At 50.9% G+C, this 16,104-nt stretch overlaps 3 protein-coding genes across 6 annotated transcripts; 1 reads left to right on the forward strand and 2 right to left on the reverse strand.

Moving 5' to 3' along the window:
• The first annotated feature begins 2,055 nt into the window (after nucleotides 1–2,055).
• Nucleotides 2,056–9,531, forward strand: FOXO4 (forkhead box O4). Its single transcript, XM_058290920.2, has 3 exons — nucleotides 2,056–3,214; nucleotides 6,682–7,741; nucleotides 8,060–9,531. The coding sequence occupies exons 1-3, from the start codon at nucleotides 2,762–2,764 to the stop codon at nucleotides 8,065–8,067; spliced, it is 1,521 nt and encodes a 506-aa protein (XP_058146903.1). The 5' UTR covers nucleotides 2,056–2,761; the 3' UTR covers nucleotides 8,068–9,531.
• A 460-nt stretch (nucleotides 9,532–9,991) lies between these two features.
• Nucleotides 9,992–12,136, reverse strand: CXHXorf65 (chromosome X CXorf65 homolog). 3 transcript variants are annotated; one of them, XM_058291462.2, is made up of 6 exons: nucleotides 11,808–12,134; nucleotides 11,601–11,687; nucleotides 11,261–11,395; nucleotides 10,879–10,947; nucleotides 10,340–10,465; nucleotides 9,992–10,121 (listed from the first exon to the last, which is right to left on the reverse strand). In XM_058291462.2, exons 1-6 carry the CDS (start codon nucleotides 11,830–11,832, stop codon nucleotides 10,063–10,065), a joined length of 501 nt encoding a protein of 166 aa, XP_058147445.1. In that variant the 5' UTR covers nucleotides 11,833–12,134; the 3' UTR covers nucleotides 9,992–10,062. The 3 variants fall into 3 exon arrangements, with proteins under 3 accessions (XP_058147445.1, XP_058147446.1, XP_058147447.1); XM_058291463.2 differs by lacking the exon at nucleotides 11,601–11,687 and having other exon boundaries at nucleotides 11,808–12,136; XM_058291464.2 differs by lacking the exon at nucleotides 11,261–11,395.
• A 232-nt stretch (nucleotides 12,137–12,368) lies between these two features.
• On the reverse strand, nucleotides 12,369–16,104 carry IL2RG (interleukin 2 receptor subunit gamma). Of its 2 annotated transcripts, XM_004480051.5 has the most exons (8): nucleotides 15,899–16,104; nucleotides 15,566–15,719; nucleotides 15,164–15,348; nucleotides 14,820–14,959; nucleotides 14,275–14,437; nucleotides 13,601–13,694; nucleotides 13,273–13,342; nucleotides 12,369–12,909 (listed from the first exon to the last, which is right to left on the reverse strand). In XM_004480051.5, the coding sequence occupies exons 1-8, from the start codon at nucleotides 16,038–16,040 to the stop codon at nucleotides 12,724–12,726; spliced, it is 1,134 nt and encodes a 377-aa protein (XP_004480108.1). In that variant the 5' UTR covers nucleotides 16,041–16,104; the 3' UTR covers nucleotides 12,369–12,723. The 2 variants fall into 2 exon arrangements, with proteins under 2 accessions (XP_004480108.1, XP_004480107.1); XM_004480050.5 differs by having other exon boundaries at nucleotides 15,566–15,965.

Here is a 16,104-nt window from a genome sequence, read left to right on the forward strand (position 1 = left end):
AATAAAAAATAAATCTTTTTTTCTAAAAAAAGTTGATTGGGAGCAGATGCAGCTCAAACGATTGAGCACCTACTTCCTATACAGGAGGTCCCAGGTTCGTTCCTGTTATCTCCTAAAAAAAAAAAAAAAAGCAAACGAATGAAAAAACCAACTCAGGGGAGCTGATGTGGCCCATGGGTAGAGCACCAGCTTCCCACATATGAGTTTCCGGGTTCAATCCTCAGCTCCAGTACCTGAAAAAAAAAAGTTGATAAATTGTAAAAGTGCAGTGTCATTTGGTTTCTGATTCTATTCATTCATTCGAAAAACATTTATTGAATGTCTACTATGTGCCAAGCTAGAGTCACAAGGATACATAAAACTTGTCTCTGGCCTGAAGGAACTCAGTTTACTGAGAGAAACAGACACGTAAACAATTACAATACAATATGATCTGCACTCTGTAACACAAGTCTGCGCAAAGTGCTGTTGGGAAAGCCGAAAGAGAGAAATAACTGCACCTGAGGTAGGACGGAGGGAGGATGGGGGTGGGAGGATAATGAGAGGGACAATATCCCAGAGGCAGAATGTTGCAAAACTCTGACCGGTTGGAACTTAGTGAGCCTAGTGAAAAATGAGGCAGGAAAGGTGGGATGTGGCCTGAATCTGAAGAAGCTGGTATGCCTTGCTAAGCAGTTCAAACTTCGTCCACATAAACAATGGGGGACATCAGAGGAAGGTTTTAATATGTAAATTATATTTATGTATGGAAGTGATATGATCCCAGTTCCTCTGTCTCCCAGATGTGTGACTTTGGGCAAGTCACTTAATCTTGGAGCATACAGATGTCTTTATCTACAACACGGGCACAATAGCTATATCCCCCTCACAGAGTGGTTTTGAGGAGCCAATGAACTAATGTATGGAAAGCAAGCAGCACAATGCCTGGCACATAGTAAGTGCTCCATAAACTTTAACCATCATTACCAGGTGGGTTTCTTAGAAAGGTTAACTTTGTTAGCAGCACAGAATATAAACTGTAGTGGGACAAACTGATGGAGAAAATCTGATGAAGGTGATTCCACAATTTAATTAGGGCTAGAAATAAGGTCTTGAACTGGGCTCTGGACACAGGGAGTTAGGGAGGTGAAAAGGTGAAGGAAAAGTCTAGTTTGGGAGACCGGAGTGGACCAGGACAACTATTAACCCGACATCAGAGATAAAGGTAGCCAGAGGATAGGGGTGCAAAAACAGATAGTGAATTCAGTTTGTACCTGTTGAATGAGAAGTGAAACCACTGAAGGTGGAAACCGGGAGAATACCAACATCTAAGGGGAGGCCAGAAGAGCCAAGGGAGAAAATTGATTGGTCAGCATCCCGCCTGTCAGTGCTGAGCTGAGTAGTGGGAAAGGGGCGAGACCCTACCATCAACTGACCATTTGTTTATGCCATACTGCAGAAGCCCTCCACCCCACTCCCTAACATGCATGCATCCTATTTTCCAGCTTCTTGGTTTCCTGTTTCTTGCAGACATCTCCTTTCCCCCTTCTGCTTTTTCTTGATAGGAGGGAAAGGGGTTCTTAACTTTTTTTTGTTCCACAGACCCCTTTGCCAGTCAGATGAAATGAATACTACTATAATTTACTTATTGCATACATTCATAAGTGATGTATTTATCTAGATGTATGTATCTAGATTTCAATTAGAGGTCAGAAAAAGTAAAGATACTAAGTTGATTTTTTTTCAACTCAAGCTCACGGACTCCCTGAAACCTTTCCACCGACTCCTTGGGAGTCCTTGGACCCCTGGTTAAGAACCCCTGGCCTGATCTAACACCTCTTAATCTCAAGAGAGAGAGAGAAAAGGGGAGAAAGGAGGAAAGTGATTTTCAAGAACAGAAACAGAGTCCGCAAACGCGGCCTCTAATCATTTAAAGTTCCACCTCCCTATATCCTGCCACGCCGCTCTCCTGCCGCCGGTATTGACCTCCTGGCCGCGAAGCAGGACGGGAGACGTAGTCCTCAAGCCTGACCAGGGTGGCACGACTGAAGAACTCGGTTTCCCAACTAGCTCTCCAGGCGCCTGCGCAGATAGCTCCCCCGGCGAGTGGTAAACAGAGACGTCAGGCGGGGGCTGCTGCTTGGAGCAAAACAAAAGGGAAACCCGGGGGGTGGGGGGTGGGGGGGTTTGCTAGGGGAATTGTTGCAGGAATAAGAGAGGCTGGGGCTGCGTGGACCTGGACTCAAATTAGAGTGGAGGGAAGGGCAGAGGCGGGGGAGGGGAAGCCAGGGGAGGGGCAAGTGACGCGGGGGAGCGGGGCGTGGGGGAGGGCAGCGATCCGGGTGGAGGAAATTTGGGAGGAGTGTCCGGGGGGCAGCAACTTAAAAGGGGGAGGGAACTGCGGCTAAGGAGACAGTCGGTGGTGATGGGAGCGCAATGTATGAGGGGATACCGTGCCTCAGGTTTAAAAGAGCAGGAAGCTGAGTGAGAGGTTGGAGAAAAAGTGTCTTCGCTAGGGGAAGGTTACAGGTGGTGTATCGGAAACAGCTCCGAGGCTGTAGTCGGGAAGAGGATCGGAGAACTGTGTGGAAGGGACAGCTTGGGGGCAGCTTGGGGGCAGCTTGGGGGCCAGCGTCCTGGGACGAGGGGGAAGTTCGCGACTTTCCGAAGACTGGCAGGAATGTGCCCCCTAGCACTCGATGCTTCCCCCCTGGGGGGAGGCATCGTGAGGGACTGTGGCAGGCTCCACTGAACGCTGAGCCGCGGAGGTCCGACTCTACGTATGGATCCAGGGAATAAGAATTCAGCCACAGAGGCTGCTGCGATCATAGACCTCGATCCCGACTTCGAACCTCAGAGCCGCCCTCGCTCCTGCACCTGGCCCCTTCCTCGACCCGAGCTCGCTACCGAGCCGTCCGAGCCGCCCGAGGTGGAGCCAGGTCTAAGAGAGAAGGTACACACGGAGGGGCGCTCAGACCCGATCCTGTTGCCCTCCCGGCTCCCAGAGCCGTCAGGGGGCCCCCAGCCCGGGATCCTGGGGGCTGTAACAGGTCCTCGGAAGGGAGGCTCCCGTCGGAATGCCTGGGGAAATCAGTCATATGCAGAACTCATCAGCCAGGCCATTGAAAGCGCCCCGGAGAAGCGACTGACACTCGCCCAAATCTATGAGTGGATGGTCCGCACTGTGCCCTACTTCAAGGACAAGGGTGACAGCAACAGCTCAGCAGGATGGAAGGTAACTATGGCCCGTTTACCTCTGTCCCAATACCACCTACCCCTGGGCCCCCTATCCTCCTTACTTCTACCCTGGGGCGCCTTTTACCGCCCCCACCCCTTTGGAACGCCCGGAGACTCACCTTCACTAGTCAATTAGACAAACATTTACTTAGTCCTAGTACTTGCTGCGCTTGGGGCTTGATGCTGGAGGATCACTGATGAATAAGACAGTGTCCCTGCCCTGGAGAAAATTGAATTCTCAGCGTGCTGCTCAACACTCCCAGCACTCTGGCTTGGGCTGCCCTAAACACTTATTTCCACAGAGAAGTCTTTATCCAATGTACAGCAGGAACTGTGTGGATTCCCCACAAGAACCTAGCCTTCCCTCCTCCCCCACCCCCCACCCCAAACATCTTTTCTCCTATTCCTGTGGGATTACTTGGATCCCCTGCTTGCCTCCCAATACCTCAGTATAGCGGTACTGTTCTAGAACTGTACTGTCCCAGAGGAGGGAGTGGGGGTGGCAAAAGGTAAAAAGAATGATAGTCATGCAGTAAGGTAGCTGCTCTTGTGTACTAAGAAAAAAAAGAGCTATGAGTACTGTCTGCCTCGGTTTACCCTATAATGCCAAGAAACTCTCCCTTGCAAGGGACTATCCAAGTTTGGGGGAAAGTTCTTCATTTACTATTGAGGGATATTAGTCATAAAAAAAAGGAGGTAAGACTCTGACTTTAGAGCACAACTTTGGGAGTCCCCTTGGCCTTCCATAAAGAAACTGTGAAGAAAGATCTCGGAAATGCTCTGAAAACTTGTCCTGAGAAATATGGAACTCTAATCCCCAGATAAGGGAGCTTCAACCTCTATTGATGTCTTGTAAACCACCACATAAACACACACACACACAGGTAGGTGGTGAGCTCAGTGTACAATGATGAACAGAGGGTGAAATGAGCAGAGGTATAGGGGATTGAGAAATCAGATCTATGTCATCCCTAGAGTCTGGGCAGGACAGAAAGTGGGACAGCTGACTGAGACCCTTGGCACTATTTCTTGGTAGACTACCATGCCACAGTCTAAGCTTATAAAGAGCTCCCCTCCTTGGACCCAGCCTACACAGCTGTTTTTCTTTTCCCTTAGCTTCATTTTCCAGGGTAGAAGAAGTAACCATGAGTTGTTAGTTATGCTGTAGGAGTGTAGTCCCTCCTGATAAGTCCGCACTTATACAGGGATTTTTGGTTTGCAAGGCAATTTTTTAATTATATATTTCCTTACGCTTCAGAGCAATTCTGAGACTCTACATTTTAAATATTAGGAAACTAAGGTGCAGAAAGTTTAGGAAAATCACCATATCAGTAGAATGAGGATTTGAACTGAGGTCTTCTAACCATAAGTCATATGTTCTTTCTGCTGGTCCATTTTGCCAAAGTCTCTTCCTGAACCTAAGAAGAACATGGCTTACTCTCATTGGAATGAAGGCAAAACCAAGTCAGGCTGAGCCTGGGGCCTCAAAGCCCTGGGGAAGTAGGGGAAAACCCCATACCTGAACTGGCTTCCCTGGCGATGTGCCAAGATTACTCCCACCCCACCAGGGGGCGGCACTCACTTAGAACAAGAAAGCTCAAGGAAGGTGGCTTGGGAAGCAATTAGCAGCCACCCCCTTTCTAACACGTAAGAGTTGTGGGCTTCCAGGGGAGCAGACCTCTCCAAATGGAAGACTTTTCCACTTGCTAGTTCTGGGGCCAAAAGAAGAGGGGATGAACAAATGGACCTTATGGATCCTAAGTAGTAGGGAACAAACAGGCCTTTTCAATAGACCCAGGAGTTAGATGGGGGGGAAGGGGAAATGGTGGTGCCAGAAATCACTGTGGTTCTCAGTTGCTAAGAGCCCAGGTTGGATGGACAAGTGCGATTTCTTGAAGAGCTAGGAGCATCAATGCAGGTAGAGTAGTTGGAGTACAGGGTCTTAAGGAGACAAGGAGCCCTTTGACTGAAGATCCCTGGAGCAAGAAGCTGCTTAAGCATCTTCCCCAGGCAAAGGGTTTTCCTTAACTTAGAGCACCAGTCAGAGAAACCACATCAAGTGCTTTCTGACTGGCTGTAGCCTCAGCCTCCTAATTCCTCCAAGCCCTTCTCAGCCCCTCCTGAGTTTATAAACACTAAAGATCTCCATGTAGGAGGTCAAATGCCCCTAAGGTTGGAGAGCTTCTGCATAAATTCCTGAGAAGTGGGGGAAAGGAGCTGGGAAGGAGGTTGGGAAAAGAAGGGAGGTGGGGGGAGGGACAGTGGTGTAACTAACCTTGGGCAACTGGTAGAAATAAATGGCACTGAGGCTCGAGAAGCTGCCAATCTTGGCTCCCCGGGCCCTCCAAAGAAACTTATCCCTAGAAGAATGTCACCAGGGAAGGGGAAATACATAGTTTCCAATACCCAAGGCACTCAAGAACTGACAGGGCCTCAAGGGCCTCACTGTCATTACCCTGGGATCCACCCACCCATCAGGCAACAAATATTGATTGAAGGTGTTCCATGAGCCCCACACTCTGAGAGGCATTGTTGGGGGAAGCGGGAATAGGGGACCTGATCCATGCACTTGATACTCGCAGTTGATGAAATTAATTATGTGGAACAGAAAACATTACAACAGAAATTGGCTAAAATTGTGTGGAACAGATTAAAAATATGGTAGAAGTTCAGCTGTAGAAGTCAAGGAGCAACTTAACTTCAGTCTTGATGACCTGGTAGAATTTAGGGAGGGGAGATCTTTCCCAGGAAAAAGGGAAGAGGGGAGGGTCACACCTTGTGGGGGAGGGGGGAGTGAAAGGGGGCAGCAAGGAGCCTGGCCTGAATGTAGTTGAGGGTGTGTGTTGGGGTTTGGGAGAATAAAAAAGGTTGGAGGGAAAAAGGAATGTTCAAATCCTATTGAGAGCTGGGGCCCAAATGCCCTGTGGGGAATGGAGCACCAGCCCACGCCGAGGTCCCAGCCCCTCAGCCTATTCAGAGAACTGGCTCAGGACAGGATGGGTCAGTCGTGGGCTGACAGTGTTAGACCACTATTCTGTAAACTCCACTCTTAAAGAAAGGGGTGGAGGTGCGGAGTGCTCTTTTCCCACCTGAGCCTAGTTCTTGATGGGCCAGGGGTGTGCCTCCCCTACCCCACCAGCCCCAGCCAGTCTCTCTGAGACGCTGGAGGAGCACTGCAGTAGTGCCAATGGCTTTTCCAGGATAGACGCAGCGTCCTCTGTAGCAGGTTGCATTTCAGGCTGTTTCCCTGGGCCCCTGTGCAGAGAGTTTGGAGGAGAGGCCCAGGAGAGAGTCTTCTCCCTCCTCGCCCCTGCCTATGCCCATTTGTTTTCCTCCGGAGAGTTGACCTTCTTTGCATCCCCAGGAATGTGCCTGCTGTGTCCCATTATCCTTTTCGACATGACTGCTGGACACTGACTTTCCCCCACACCTCATTCCCTTCTCTCCTGTCTCTGCCCCCTCCAGAACTCGATCCGCCACAACCTGTCCCTGCACAGCAAGTTCATCAAGGTTCACAACGAGGCCACCGGCAAGAGCTCTTGGTGGATGCTGAACCCGGAGGGAGGCAAGAGTGGCAAGGCACCCCGCCGCCGGGCGGCCTCCATGGATAGCAGCAGCAAGCTGCTCCGGGGCCGCAGCAAGGCGCCCAAGAAGAAACCAGCTGTGCTGCCGGCTGCCCCTGAAGGTGCCACTCCAACAAGCCCCGTCAGCCACTTTGCCCAGTGGTCAGGCAGCCCTTGCTCTCGAAGCCGTGAGGAAGCGGATGTGTGGACCACCTTCCGTCCACGAAGCAGTTCCAATGCTAGCACTGTCAGCACCCGGCTGTCCCCCATGAGGCCAGAGCCTGAGGTGTTGACAGAGGAGGAAATACCAGCCTCAGTCAGCAGCTATTCAGGGGGTGTCCCTCCCACACTGAATGAAGATTTTGACCTGTTAGATGGGCTCAATCTTACATCTTCCCATTCCTTGCTATCCCGGAGCAGTCTCTCTGGCTTCTCTCTGCAGCATCCTGGGGTCCCTGGCCCCTTACACACCTACAGCACCTCCCTCTTCAGTCCAGCAGAGGGGTCCCTGTCAGCCGGAGAAGGGTGCTTCTCAAGCTCCCAGTCTTTGGAGGCCCTGCTCACCTCTGATACGCCACCATCCCCTGCTGATGTCCTCATGACCCAGGTAGATCCCATCCTGTCCCAGTCACCTACACTCCTGTTGCTGGGGGGGATACCTTCTTCCAGTAAGATAGCCACAGGAGTTGGCCTATGCCCCAAGCCCCTCGAGGCCCCAGGCCCCAGCAGTCTGGTTCCTACCCTGTCTATGCTATCACCACCTCCAGTCATGGCGGGTGCTCCCATCCCCAAGACCCTGGGAACTCCTACGCTCACACCCTCTACTGAAGCTGCAAGCCAAGACAGAATGCCTCAGGATCTAGATCTTGATATGTACATGGAGAACCTGGAGTGTGACATGGATAACATCATCAGTGACCTCATGGATGGAGGCGAGGGACTGGACTTCAACTTTGAACCCGGTATGGCCCTCTTTCATCACCCTAGCAGCTCATACCCTCTGTCCACTCTGAAGTACCTAGCTAGTCCCATAATCTGAGCAAGGGGAAGATTTAGATCACGGGGTAGCTGGAGCTCCTGGGGAATCAGAGAGAGGATGTCATGTATCAGAGTGGCATAGTTTGCAGGTGGGTCCTCCATGCCCCTTGGCAATGTTCACTCCCATAAGAGAGCACAGAAAGGGGGGGCTCTGTTTTCCTTGGTGTGAATCTTAGTGTGGTGGGAAGTTGACATGCCCCAGATAAGCCTCTTACCTCATCCTCTGTTTCTTCTTCCCCCAGATCCCTGAGCCATGGCTGGAAGCTTTTTCTCCCCACTTCAGAGGTGGAGCCAGATGTGTGCATATCCACTCTTTGCCCTTGACTCCTCCCCAGGAATTTGGTACCCTGCTTTAGAGCTAGGGCAGGGTCTGGTCACTCAAGGGTGATGAGGAAATTATAAAGATAAAGCTGCCCCATATGGGGACTGGGGGGGCGGGGGGGAGGGATTATTCTCACTGTGCCAATTAGGGGGTAATGCCCCCTCCCTGGAGCCATCCTTGGCTCCCCCCATTCCTTCCCCCTAGGCTTTGTGGCAGGGGCAGGCAATGCTTGTGGAAATGTGAAGTCACCAGTGGCCTTACCCCTGCCTTTGGGAGCAGGATTTTTTTGTAGTCTTAGTTGGGCCAGGCAAGGTTAAGCCTGGGACTTTTATGCAGTGGCCCATTGGGCCAGTGGGGGGGAGGGGCGAGCAAGGGGAGATCTGGAAGGGCCAAGACTGAGCACAGGAATGGTTAGCCAGGCGAAATCACCCAATGGAAGGCTGCAGATAACAGAAAGGCTTTTTATAAACTTTTAAAGAAACATAAACACAAATATAGAGATTTTTAACAGTGGCAAGGTGCTAGTGATGGGGAGAATGCTTTTCTTTCTGAAGGCTTTGTCATAGTGATATGATGCAAAACACTACAGACAATACTGGGGGAGACACAGGGAAAGGGGAGAGAGAACTTCAGGCCAAAAGAGAGAAGGAAAACCAGGAAGAGACCAGGTGGGGAGCAACAGTGAACAAGGGGAAGAGCTCCCATTTGGATCACGTCTAGAAGAAGGTCTATGTGGAAATTAGTTGGAATTTCCCTCAGGAAAAGGCTAAGCCAGATTCCCTCATTCTGTTAAGTTGTGCCTGGGGGTGTCTTCTGTGACGCAGTGTGGGTTAGTGGTACAGCCAGAGAGTGCACTGAAGCCCTGGAATTAGCTTGGGGCCTGGGAGGGGGAGGCTGAGAAGAAAAGGAGGGAAGCATTTAGGGTGGTAAAGTTAGGTACAGAGACCTCCCTGTTCAGGGCCTCTGACAGCTGTCCCTGCCCTTCTTCCTCTTCCCTGACTACAGGGGTTATGTGGAAGTGTGTGTGGTGGCAGGCAGTGGGGGAGGGGAGAAACAGGGAAGGGGGAGCCCGAGAACTTGGCTGAGGGTCTGCGATATGAGTGGGGATGGTGGGGGGGAATGGGGATCAGGTTTACTAGCACCTGCCAGGGAGGCCATCTGGGGCTCCTTCTCCACTCCAGCCCCCAAAGCGGCCCCTCCTCCCTGCCCTCCCCTTTCCCCCCTCCTCATCCCTATCCCCTCTGCATTGTCCCCTCCCCCGCCCCTGCAATGGGTTCCCATTATTTCCTGTGTCAGCGCCTGGCCTACCCAGATTGTATCATGTGCTAGATTGGAGTGGGGAAGTGTGTCAAATCAATAAATGAATAAATTCAATAAATGCCTATAACCAGCTCTGGTTTCTGCTGCCTTGCTGCTCCCCTGGGATAAGGGGGAAGGAGGGGAAAGGGCAGGGCGGGCAGATGGGAGTGCCCAGAGGCAAAGAGGTGGGGGTGGGGGAATTTCAGCCGGGATAGGAGAGGTGGTAGAGTGTGGTGGGGGAGGGAAAATGCCCATCTGATACCTAACCCAGCAGGAGTAGGTCGGCTGTGAAATAAACCGTGCAAAGGGAGATAGTTTGGTTTGAGAGGATCCTGCCCCCTACTCTGTCCCTCAAAGTTGCACTGTACTAGACTTCACCTCACTCAGACACCCGGACCTGTGTGCTTACCCTGGCTCTCTCCAACTGCCCCCACCCACCCTCAGAATCTCCATGGTGCCTGGGGTTACTTAAACCTTGCTGCAGATATTAGGGGAAGGAGTCTTTCCAGAAAAGGGAAATTCACATTAAATTCCAGGAATGTCATACCTAGTGTGACTGCTCTAGCTTGGTGAGTTTATTTAGTTAACGATGTTTTTCCCTTCTCCTGAGAAAGTGCTCTTGTCTTAAGGAGCAGATCCCTGCGAGTGGCCCCCTCTTCCTCTGCTTGTCCTGATAATTTGGACTGGAAAGAAGAAGGGTCAACAAGTAGATAAACAAAGGGGCTCCTGCAAGGAAGGTTTCTACATACTAGGGCTAAAGGAAGGACAAAGAGGTTAGAGGCAGGCCTTGGGTCTGGGTGTTGGGTTAGGAAAGGAAATTCATCTGATAGAATGGGGGCGGGAGGGCAGGGTAGATGAGCCCTCAATGGTCTGGTCCGAAGAGGAAGGCGCTTGAACAGACCTCGTTTGGGGAGTCGTACTGGAAGGTTCACAGAAGACTCAATTGGAACAACCTTCTTGGCTTCTTGGCTTCTAAGCATTTTTACTCTGCTCCTCTCTAGGAAGTCACATTGTGTGCGCAATGCATCTAGGAACCAGGAAAAGGTACCAGACCTCTGAGGACTAGAGATCTTACAACCCTCCCCATCATTCAAACCATCACTTGGAATAACCTGGCCTAAGGCTAATCTGAGGAGTAATCTGAAGATCCCTATGCTTTGCCCCTTTCAGTGGGAATTGGGACAACCAAGACTCCAAGAAAAAAGAATGAAGAGAAAGAGGGAAATGATGAGGTGGTGGTAGGGAGATAAACTGAGAAGATGGTTGAGTCATGGGAGGGGGATGTGAGAGTTGGAGGCTTACTCCACCTGGTTTGAGCTAAACATCTCTCCAGTCATGAACCTTGATCCCAGTCCCCTTTTCCTAGAATCCCAGGATCTCATCCTATATTTTCCATCACACAGCCACATACAATATTCCCTCCTCCATCATACTCCTTACCAACTAGCTCAGGCTCTGGATTCTTCAGGAGGGGCACAAAAGCTCTATAGGCATTCTCAAGTCGGGTTCCTGTGAACACAGAATTGTGCTCCCCCCAGTCCCTGTCCCTGAGTCTCTACTCTTCCAAAGCCCAAAATTTCAGGACCCTGAGCCCTAAGTCTCACTTTGGCTGTTGTGCCGTATTTCCTGCCCTTGGATTCACCCCTAGGGTAAGATGTGGGGGTGGGAAGTGACCTGGTACGTGTGAACCCAAGTGCCTTTCTTAGGCTAACAAGAGGTGATCAGTTCGGATCTGATTGAAGGTGCCGTATTTTTTGGACAAGGGTCATGATCCATTTTGAGGGGCCTGCTCTGTCTCTGGGGGATGATCCCAAGCCTCTACCTGGTGCGCCACGGTCCACCCTACAAATGTAGTAGGTACTTCGGGCTGTAAGAAATTTGCTGGCATATTCTCCTGGGGTCTTCATCAGGAAAAGCAACTTCATTGTCCCCGTTTCATCACACAAATCAATGGTGTCTAGGGGGAGGCCATAGGGTAATTGGACTTGCTATGGAAAGAAAGTAGGAGCAAAAGGGCCCAGTAGTCTTTCTTATACCGGCTGGGCTGGAGAAAGCTGAAGGGATACAAGGAACTCCTTTCTTGCCAAAAGGAGGATTTGGGAGCTAGAGATGATCTAGGGCTTCTGACCCTTGGCCATTAGTCCCCTCCCCAAATGTCTCACCTGTTTTAGACAACCCCACTTTGCTGCGGGTGTAATGCAGCAACAGGAGGACAGAGCAATTGGTATTGACCAGAAACTGCTGATTATCTGAAAAGAGATGGAGTGGGGCATGTGGGCCTTTCTCTAGTTATACAACCCCTATGATCACCACTGCTTTTAAACCCTGCCTCCCCCATGCATGGACTCCAGCTTTGTAGTGCCCCTCACCTCCATGTTTGATATAGATGAACATGTTCTCAAGATTGTCTCAGTCTTCAGAGACGGGCCTGGTGAGTCATGCAGAAGTAGGGTGTTCAGGAGATCTTGGGGGGGGGGTCAATTAGGGGCCATAGGGTCAGAAGAGTGGGGGGCCTGATGGCTCCAATAGGCTGAGGAGGCCCAAACTGGGCAGAGAGAAGGGAGCTATTGGCAGCTGTGGATAATCAGCTTTGCTAGGGGTGGGGCCTGAGGTTGCAGCTGAGGGATTATGAGGTCAGATGTCGGAGGTGTGGCAGAGGGTCAAGTAAGGATAGGAAGAGAAGAACTTGGGTAGAGTCTATAAAAGATTTGTTGGGAAGTGGGGGGCTCGAAACTGGACCCCAGAATGAGTGTAGTTCACCTAGAGAATTGTAACTTTCTGGAAGAGTATTCTTCTCTACTTAATTTGTATTACTATCCCTTGCAGTGTACGAGTCTACTACTCCTTTGTTCTACCCTTGGCGCCGTGCCTCCCACTCTTATTGCACCCCATGCATCCCCTGCTCCCCTCCCCATGACAGACATTCTTAATGATTATCAAGAGAAACTTTATTGTTCCCATTGATTCAAGAACAATTGAAGGGTAGATGGAAAGAGGGAGAGGGGGTGGAGGGGGAGAGCATCCCCGAGGACAGGAAGGGCTGGATTGGGGAGGGGGAGATACATGTACAAGGCAAAGGGACAATTCTTATACAGAATGGGTTGTAGGAAGCTCTAGGGATTAGCTTCTTTCAGTAAGGGATACTGAACAAAAAGATAGTTAGATGGGGCACAAAATTCAAAATCAGCCACAGGAGGGCGAGGTGAGCATAGGACCCAGACCAGTTGGATAAAGGGGAAGCTAGAACAACTTGGGGCTACAGGACCGTGGGGTTCTGTCAGTGTGTCATGGCTCAGGTTTTAGGGTATAACCTGGGGGGGGCCAGTAGGGGCTATGCTGGCTGCAGGGGGAGCCCCCAGGCCCCTCCCCTAGGGCTCCTCCTTTTGGGGGAATTTCACTGACGTGGCAGAGCCGTTCACTGTAGTCTGGCTGCAGACTCTCGGCCAGTCCCTTAGACACTCCACTCCAGGCCTAAAGACAGATATCTCCAGGTCAGGGTTCAGTTATGAGCAGGAAGTAAAAAAACCCAGGCTCCATGCCAAGAGAGATCTCACAATGTCTGCAACCACTGTGATTACAGAAAGGACACACAGACTCCCAGGCCCCCAGGCCCCCTACTGTTTCCATCTGCCCCACCCAATCTATAGCCAGTTACTCTGTGTGTCTCTCTCTCTGTCTAGCCCATCCCCCATTTGGTCGGCCACATCCTGACAGTTAGTTCAGGCCCCCCTCCCCCTCTCCTCCACTGCACCCCCCGCCCACACTCTCTGTCTGTCTTGTGGGCAGGCAGTCGGCAGTTGATAGGGTGCAGTCTGCTTATGGCAGTGCTCTCACCGAAAAGTTCCCATGGTATTCAGTAACTAGATCCTCCAGGTTCTTGAGAGTGGGAATTCGAGGCATCATCCTGAGGGAGAAGAAAAGGGAGCAGGAGCATATTGGTTAAGTTCTTTTATTACTGTTCTCCCAGGTTCCCAATACAGAATGGAACGGAGTGATTCTGTGTCCTCTGGGCCTGGAGCTGCCTCCCACCACTCTGCCCTCGGGAGTGACCCCTCGTTCCTTACCTCCCTGCTCCCTGCTCCTGGTGATCCAGCAAAACCCCTCCTTTACTATTCCCAGCTACTCCCACCTCATTTTTTCTGGGCTTCCTCCATAGTCTCACCGTTCCAGCCAGCAGTACACAAAGATGAGGCTAATAATCAAACCCACGGAGCCAAGGAAGATAAACATAGGTTCCAATGCAAACGAAGGATTCGCTATAGAAAAGAGGAAAGGAAAAGGGAACGAACATATGTGGTGCCTCTACTGTGCACCAGCGTTTGTAGATCCCTGACTTGATGCCAGGCACTGTGCTAAACACTTTCCATATACTTAATCCTCACACCACCATCTGAGAGGGAGGAATAATTACTGTCCCCAATTTACAGATGACAAAACAAAACAGAATAGAGGAGGTTAGTGAGTGATGTACCCAAGGTCAAAGAGGTAGTAAGAGGCAGAGCCAGGTTTAAAGTCTCTTATTTGTCTGGTTTCCAAAGTCAACTTTACCATGCAGGCTCTCTAGAAATCCTGTAGGGGAATCCTGTACATTCTATATCCCCCTTGAGCACTCTTCTGCCTCCTGGCTGCTCCAGCCCCCTACTCTAACAATATACCCACCCAATCCTACACAGAAATACCCTGCTTCCTGGGGTTTGAGGTTGAACAGTGAGGGGAGATGGAGCAGCAAGTTTGGGGGCTTAAGGGGAGGGAGGTAGCATAAAAGATAGTGGTGGTAGAAAGGTTGGGGATAGATTGGGGTTTATGGATTAGAATCATGTGTTGGGTCCATCTTACCTTTTGATGTATTTCTCCCCCAATGGATTGGGTGGCTCCATTCACTCCAAACCTGAGCACTTCCACAGAGTGGGTAATAGCGGCTCCGAACACGGAATGTGTAGAGTTTCTGACCATCCACACTAGGCAGAGAGAAGCTATGTCTGTGGCTTACCAATTGTTCCTTGGGGAGAAAGAGGGTGAGGGAAAGAAGGGAGAATTAAAACATACTGTTTTTCCACACCCACTCCAATGTCATCTTCTGGTTCTTCCCAGTTCTTCCTTCTCCTTTTAATGACTCAAGCCCCACTGCTTCCTTCACTGCTCCCCTTAAAGCTGCCTTTTGTTGACAAGTCTATCTGGTTTTAGGGAAATTCAGAGTAGAGAAAGTTGAATGAGAAGTCCCTGGTGATCATAGAGAAAGGAGGACGGTGGAGGGTGAGTGGACAAAAGACTGGGAGGCAGAAGAACAGAGGCTTGGGATTAGGCCCTCCTATCTGCTGATTAAATCCTTTCTTCCCAATTGCTTGACCTTAGCTGCTACATTCATTTCCCCAGTCACTCACAGTCCAGATGTGGTCCCGGTCACTCCGGTACTGTACCAGGTGCTCCAAACAATGGTCCAAGCGTCTGCTGGCCCAGCTCAGTTCTAGTTGGGATTCACTCAGGTTGCGAAGTGTTAGATTTTCCGGGGCCCAGGGGATCACTGGAGATATGTGTGCATGTGTGGTCATTCCCCTGGCCTAAACAAGTCAAGATCCTGAAGGCAGTGCCCCTTTATCCCTTCCCTTTCCCAACCCCTCACCTCCTCCTTTCTGCCAAAGCAGCTTTTTGCTGAAAGAGCACTACTCCATATTACCCCAACACCCCATCAAATCCATGGACTTTCGACACCCCTCTTTCCGAATACCCAGATCCTGCAGTTTTAGTGTCTGCGTGGCCTGCCTCCTGGCTTCCCTCGGGTCCTGGAGCTGGACATGAAACGTTTCGTAGAGATGGATCTGCTCTTTTCTAAACCAACAGCCAGAAGCGATCTTTTCAGAGAATAGATAGTGGCCACACTCCTGGACCTTAGCATCATCAGAAGACTGGTACCTAGAGAAAGGTTAGGCGGAAGAACGGCAAATTTGGGTACTACCGATGTCCACAGCCCAGCCTCGTCATCTCTGAAGTGACTTCTGACTCGCCCCATGAGAAATAGTGGGGAGCCTGGGATGCTGGCCATCCTCTTTCTTGGTCCCCATGCAGTCGCTCACCCAGCCCACCTCCTCTTCCTCCCCTGTGCTACCCTACCCCTCTTCCCTTCTCATACCAGTAACGCAGAGTCAGGTTGGTAGGCTGGGGCTCCGAGCTGCTGTTCCAAGTGCAATTCATATACTCGGTATTGAATACAAAACACTGAACCTCTGGGAGGGACGGATTAGAAACCCTGACTGCCCCAGGGGACTTAGGGGTCAGGAAGAAATCTAGGTTGGGTAGAAAATGAAGTGGGGGAGAGGAAGAGGAGACATGACGGTCAGAGAGAGTAGTATAAGGCAGGGAGCCCTTCCCCTTGCCCTCCCCCACTCTTCTCTTAAACTCTGTCCCCCTTATCTTAATGTCCAGTGGCAGCATCCAGTTAGCTGTGTGGTCCTTCCCTTCTCACCAAGCCTTCCAGCCCCCGGTTCCTGACCAGCTGTAATGTCTTCATTCCCATTGGGTGTGAGGATCCTCTGGGTCAGTCCCACCCCCAGCAGAGGCAGCTGCAGGAATAAGAAGGGTCTGAGTGGCAATGATGGCTTCAACATGGCGCTTGCTCTTCTGTCCCCGGGTGTCGTCTGTGTCAAGAACCTAGGCCCCTCACCCACTACC

The sequence above is a fragment of the Dasypus novemcinctus genome, chromosome X (genome assembly GCF_030445035.2).
Source record: "Dasypus novemcinctus isolate mDasNov1 chromosome X, mDasNov1.1.hap2, whole genome shotgun sequence".
NCBI classification, from domain to species: domain Eukaryota; kingdom Metazoa; phylum Chordata; class Mammalia; order Cingulata; family Dasypodidae; genus Dasypus; species Dasypus novemcinctus.

Coding starts and splice junctions, on each gene's coding strand:
- IL2RG (XM_004480050.5), bottom strand. CDS start 15,867: ATGCTGCCACTGGACATTAAGATAAGGGGGACAGAGTTTAAGAGAAGA. Junction 14,438..14,819: donor ACCGGGACCACATCTGGACT/GTGAGTGACTGG, acceptor TTTCTCCCCAAG/GAACAATTGGTAAGCCACAG. Junction 13,343..13,600: donor GTGTACTGCTGGCTGGAACG/GTGAGACTATGG, acceptor CTTCTCCCTCAG/GATGATGCCTCGAATTCCCA.
- FOXO4 (XM_058290920.2), top strand. CDS start 2,762: ATGGATCCAGGGAATAAGAATTCAGCCACAGAGGCTGCTGCGATCATA. Junction 3,215..6,681: donor ACAGCTCAGCAGGATGGAAG/GTAACTATGGCC, acceptor TGCCCCCTCCAG/AACTCGATCCGCCACAACCT.
- CXHXorf65 (XM_058291462.2), bottom strand. CDS start 11,832: ATGTTCATCTATATCAAACATGGAG. Junction 11,688..11,807: donor CATCTATATCAAACATGGAG/GTGAGGGGCACT, acceptor ATCTCTTTTCAG/ATAATCAGCAGTTTCTGGTC. Junction 10,466..10,878: donor TCCAGAGCCTGAGCTAGTTG/GTAAGGAGTATG, acceptor CCTGGTTCCTAG/ATGCATTGCGCACACAATGT.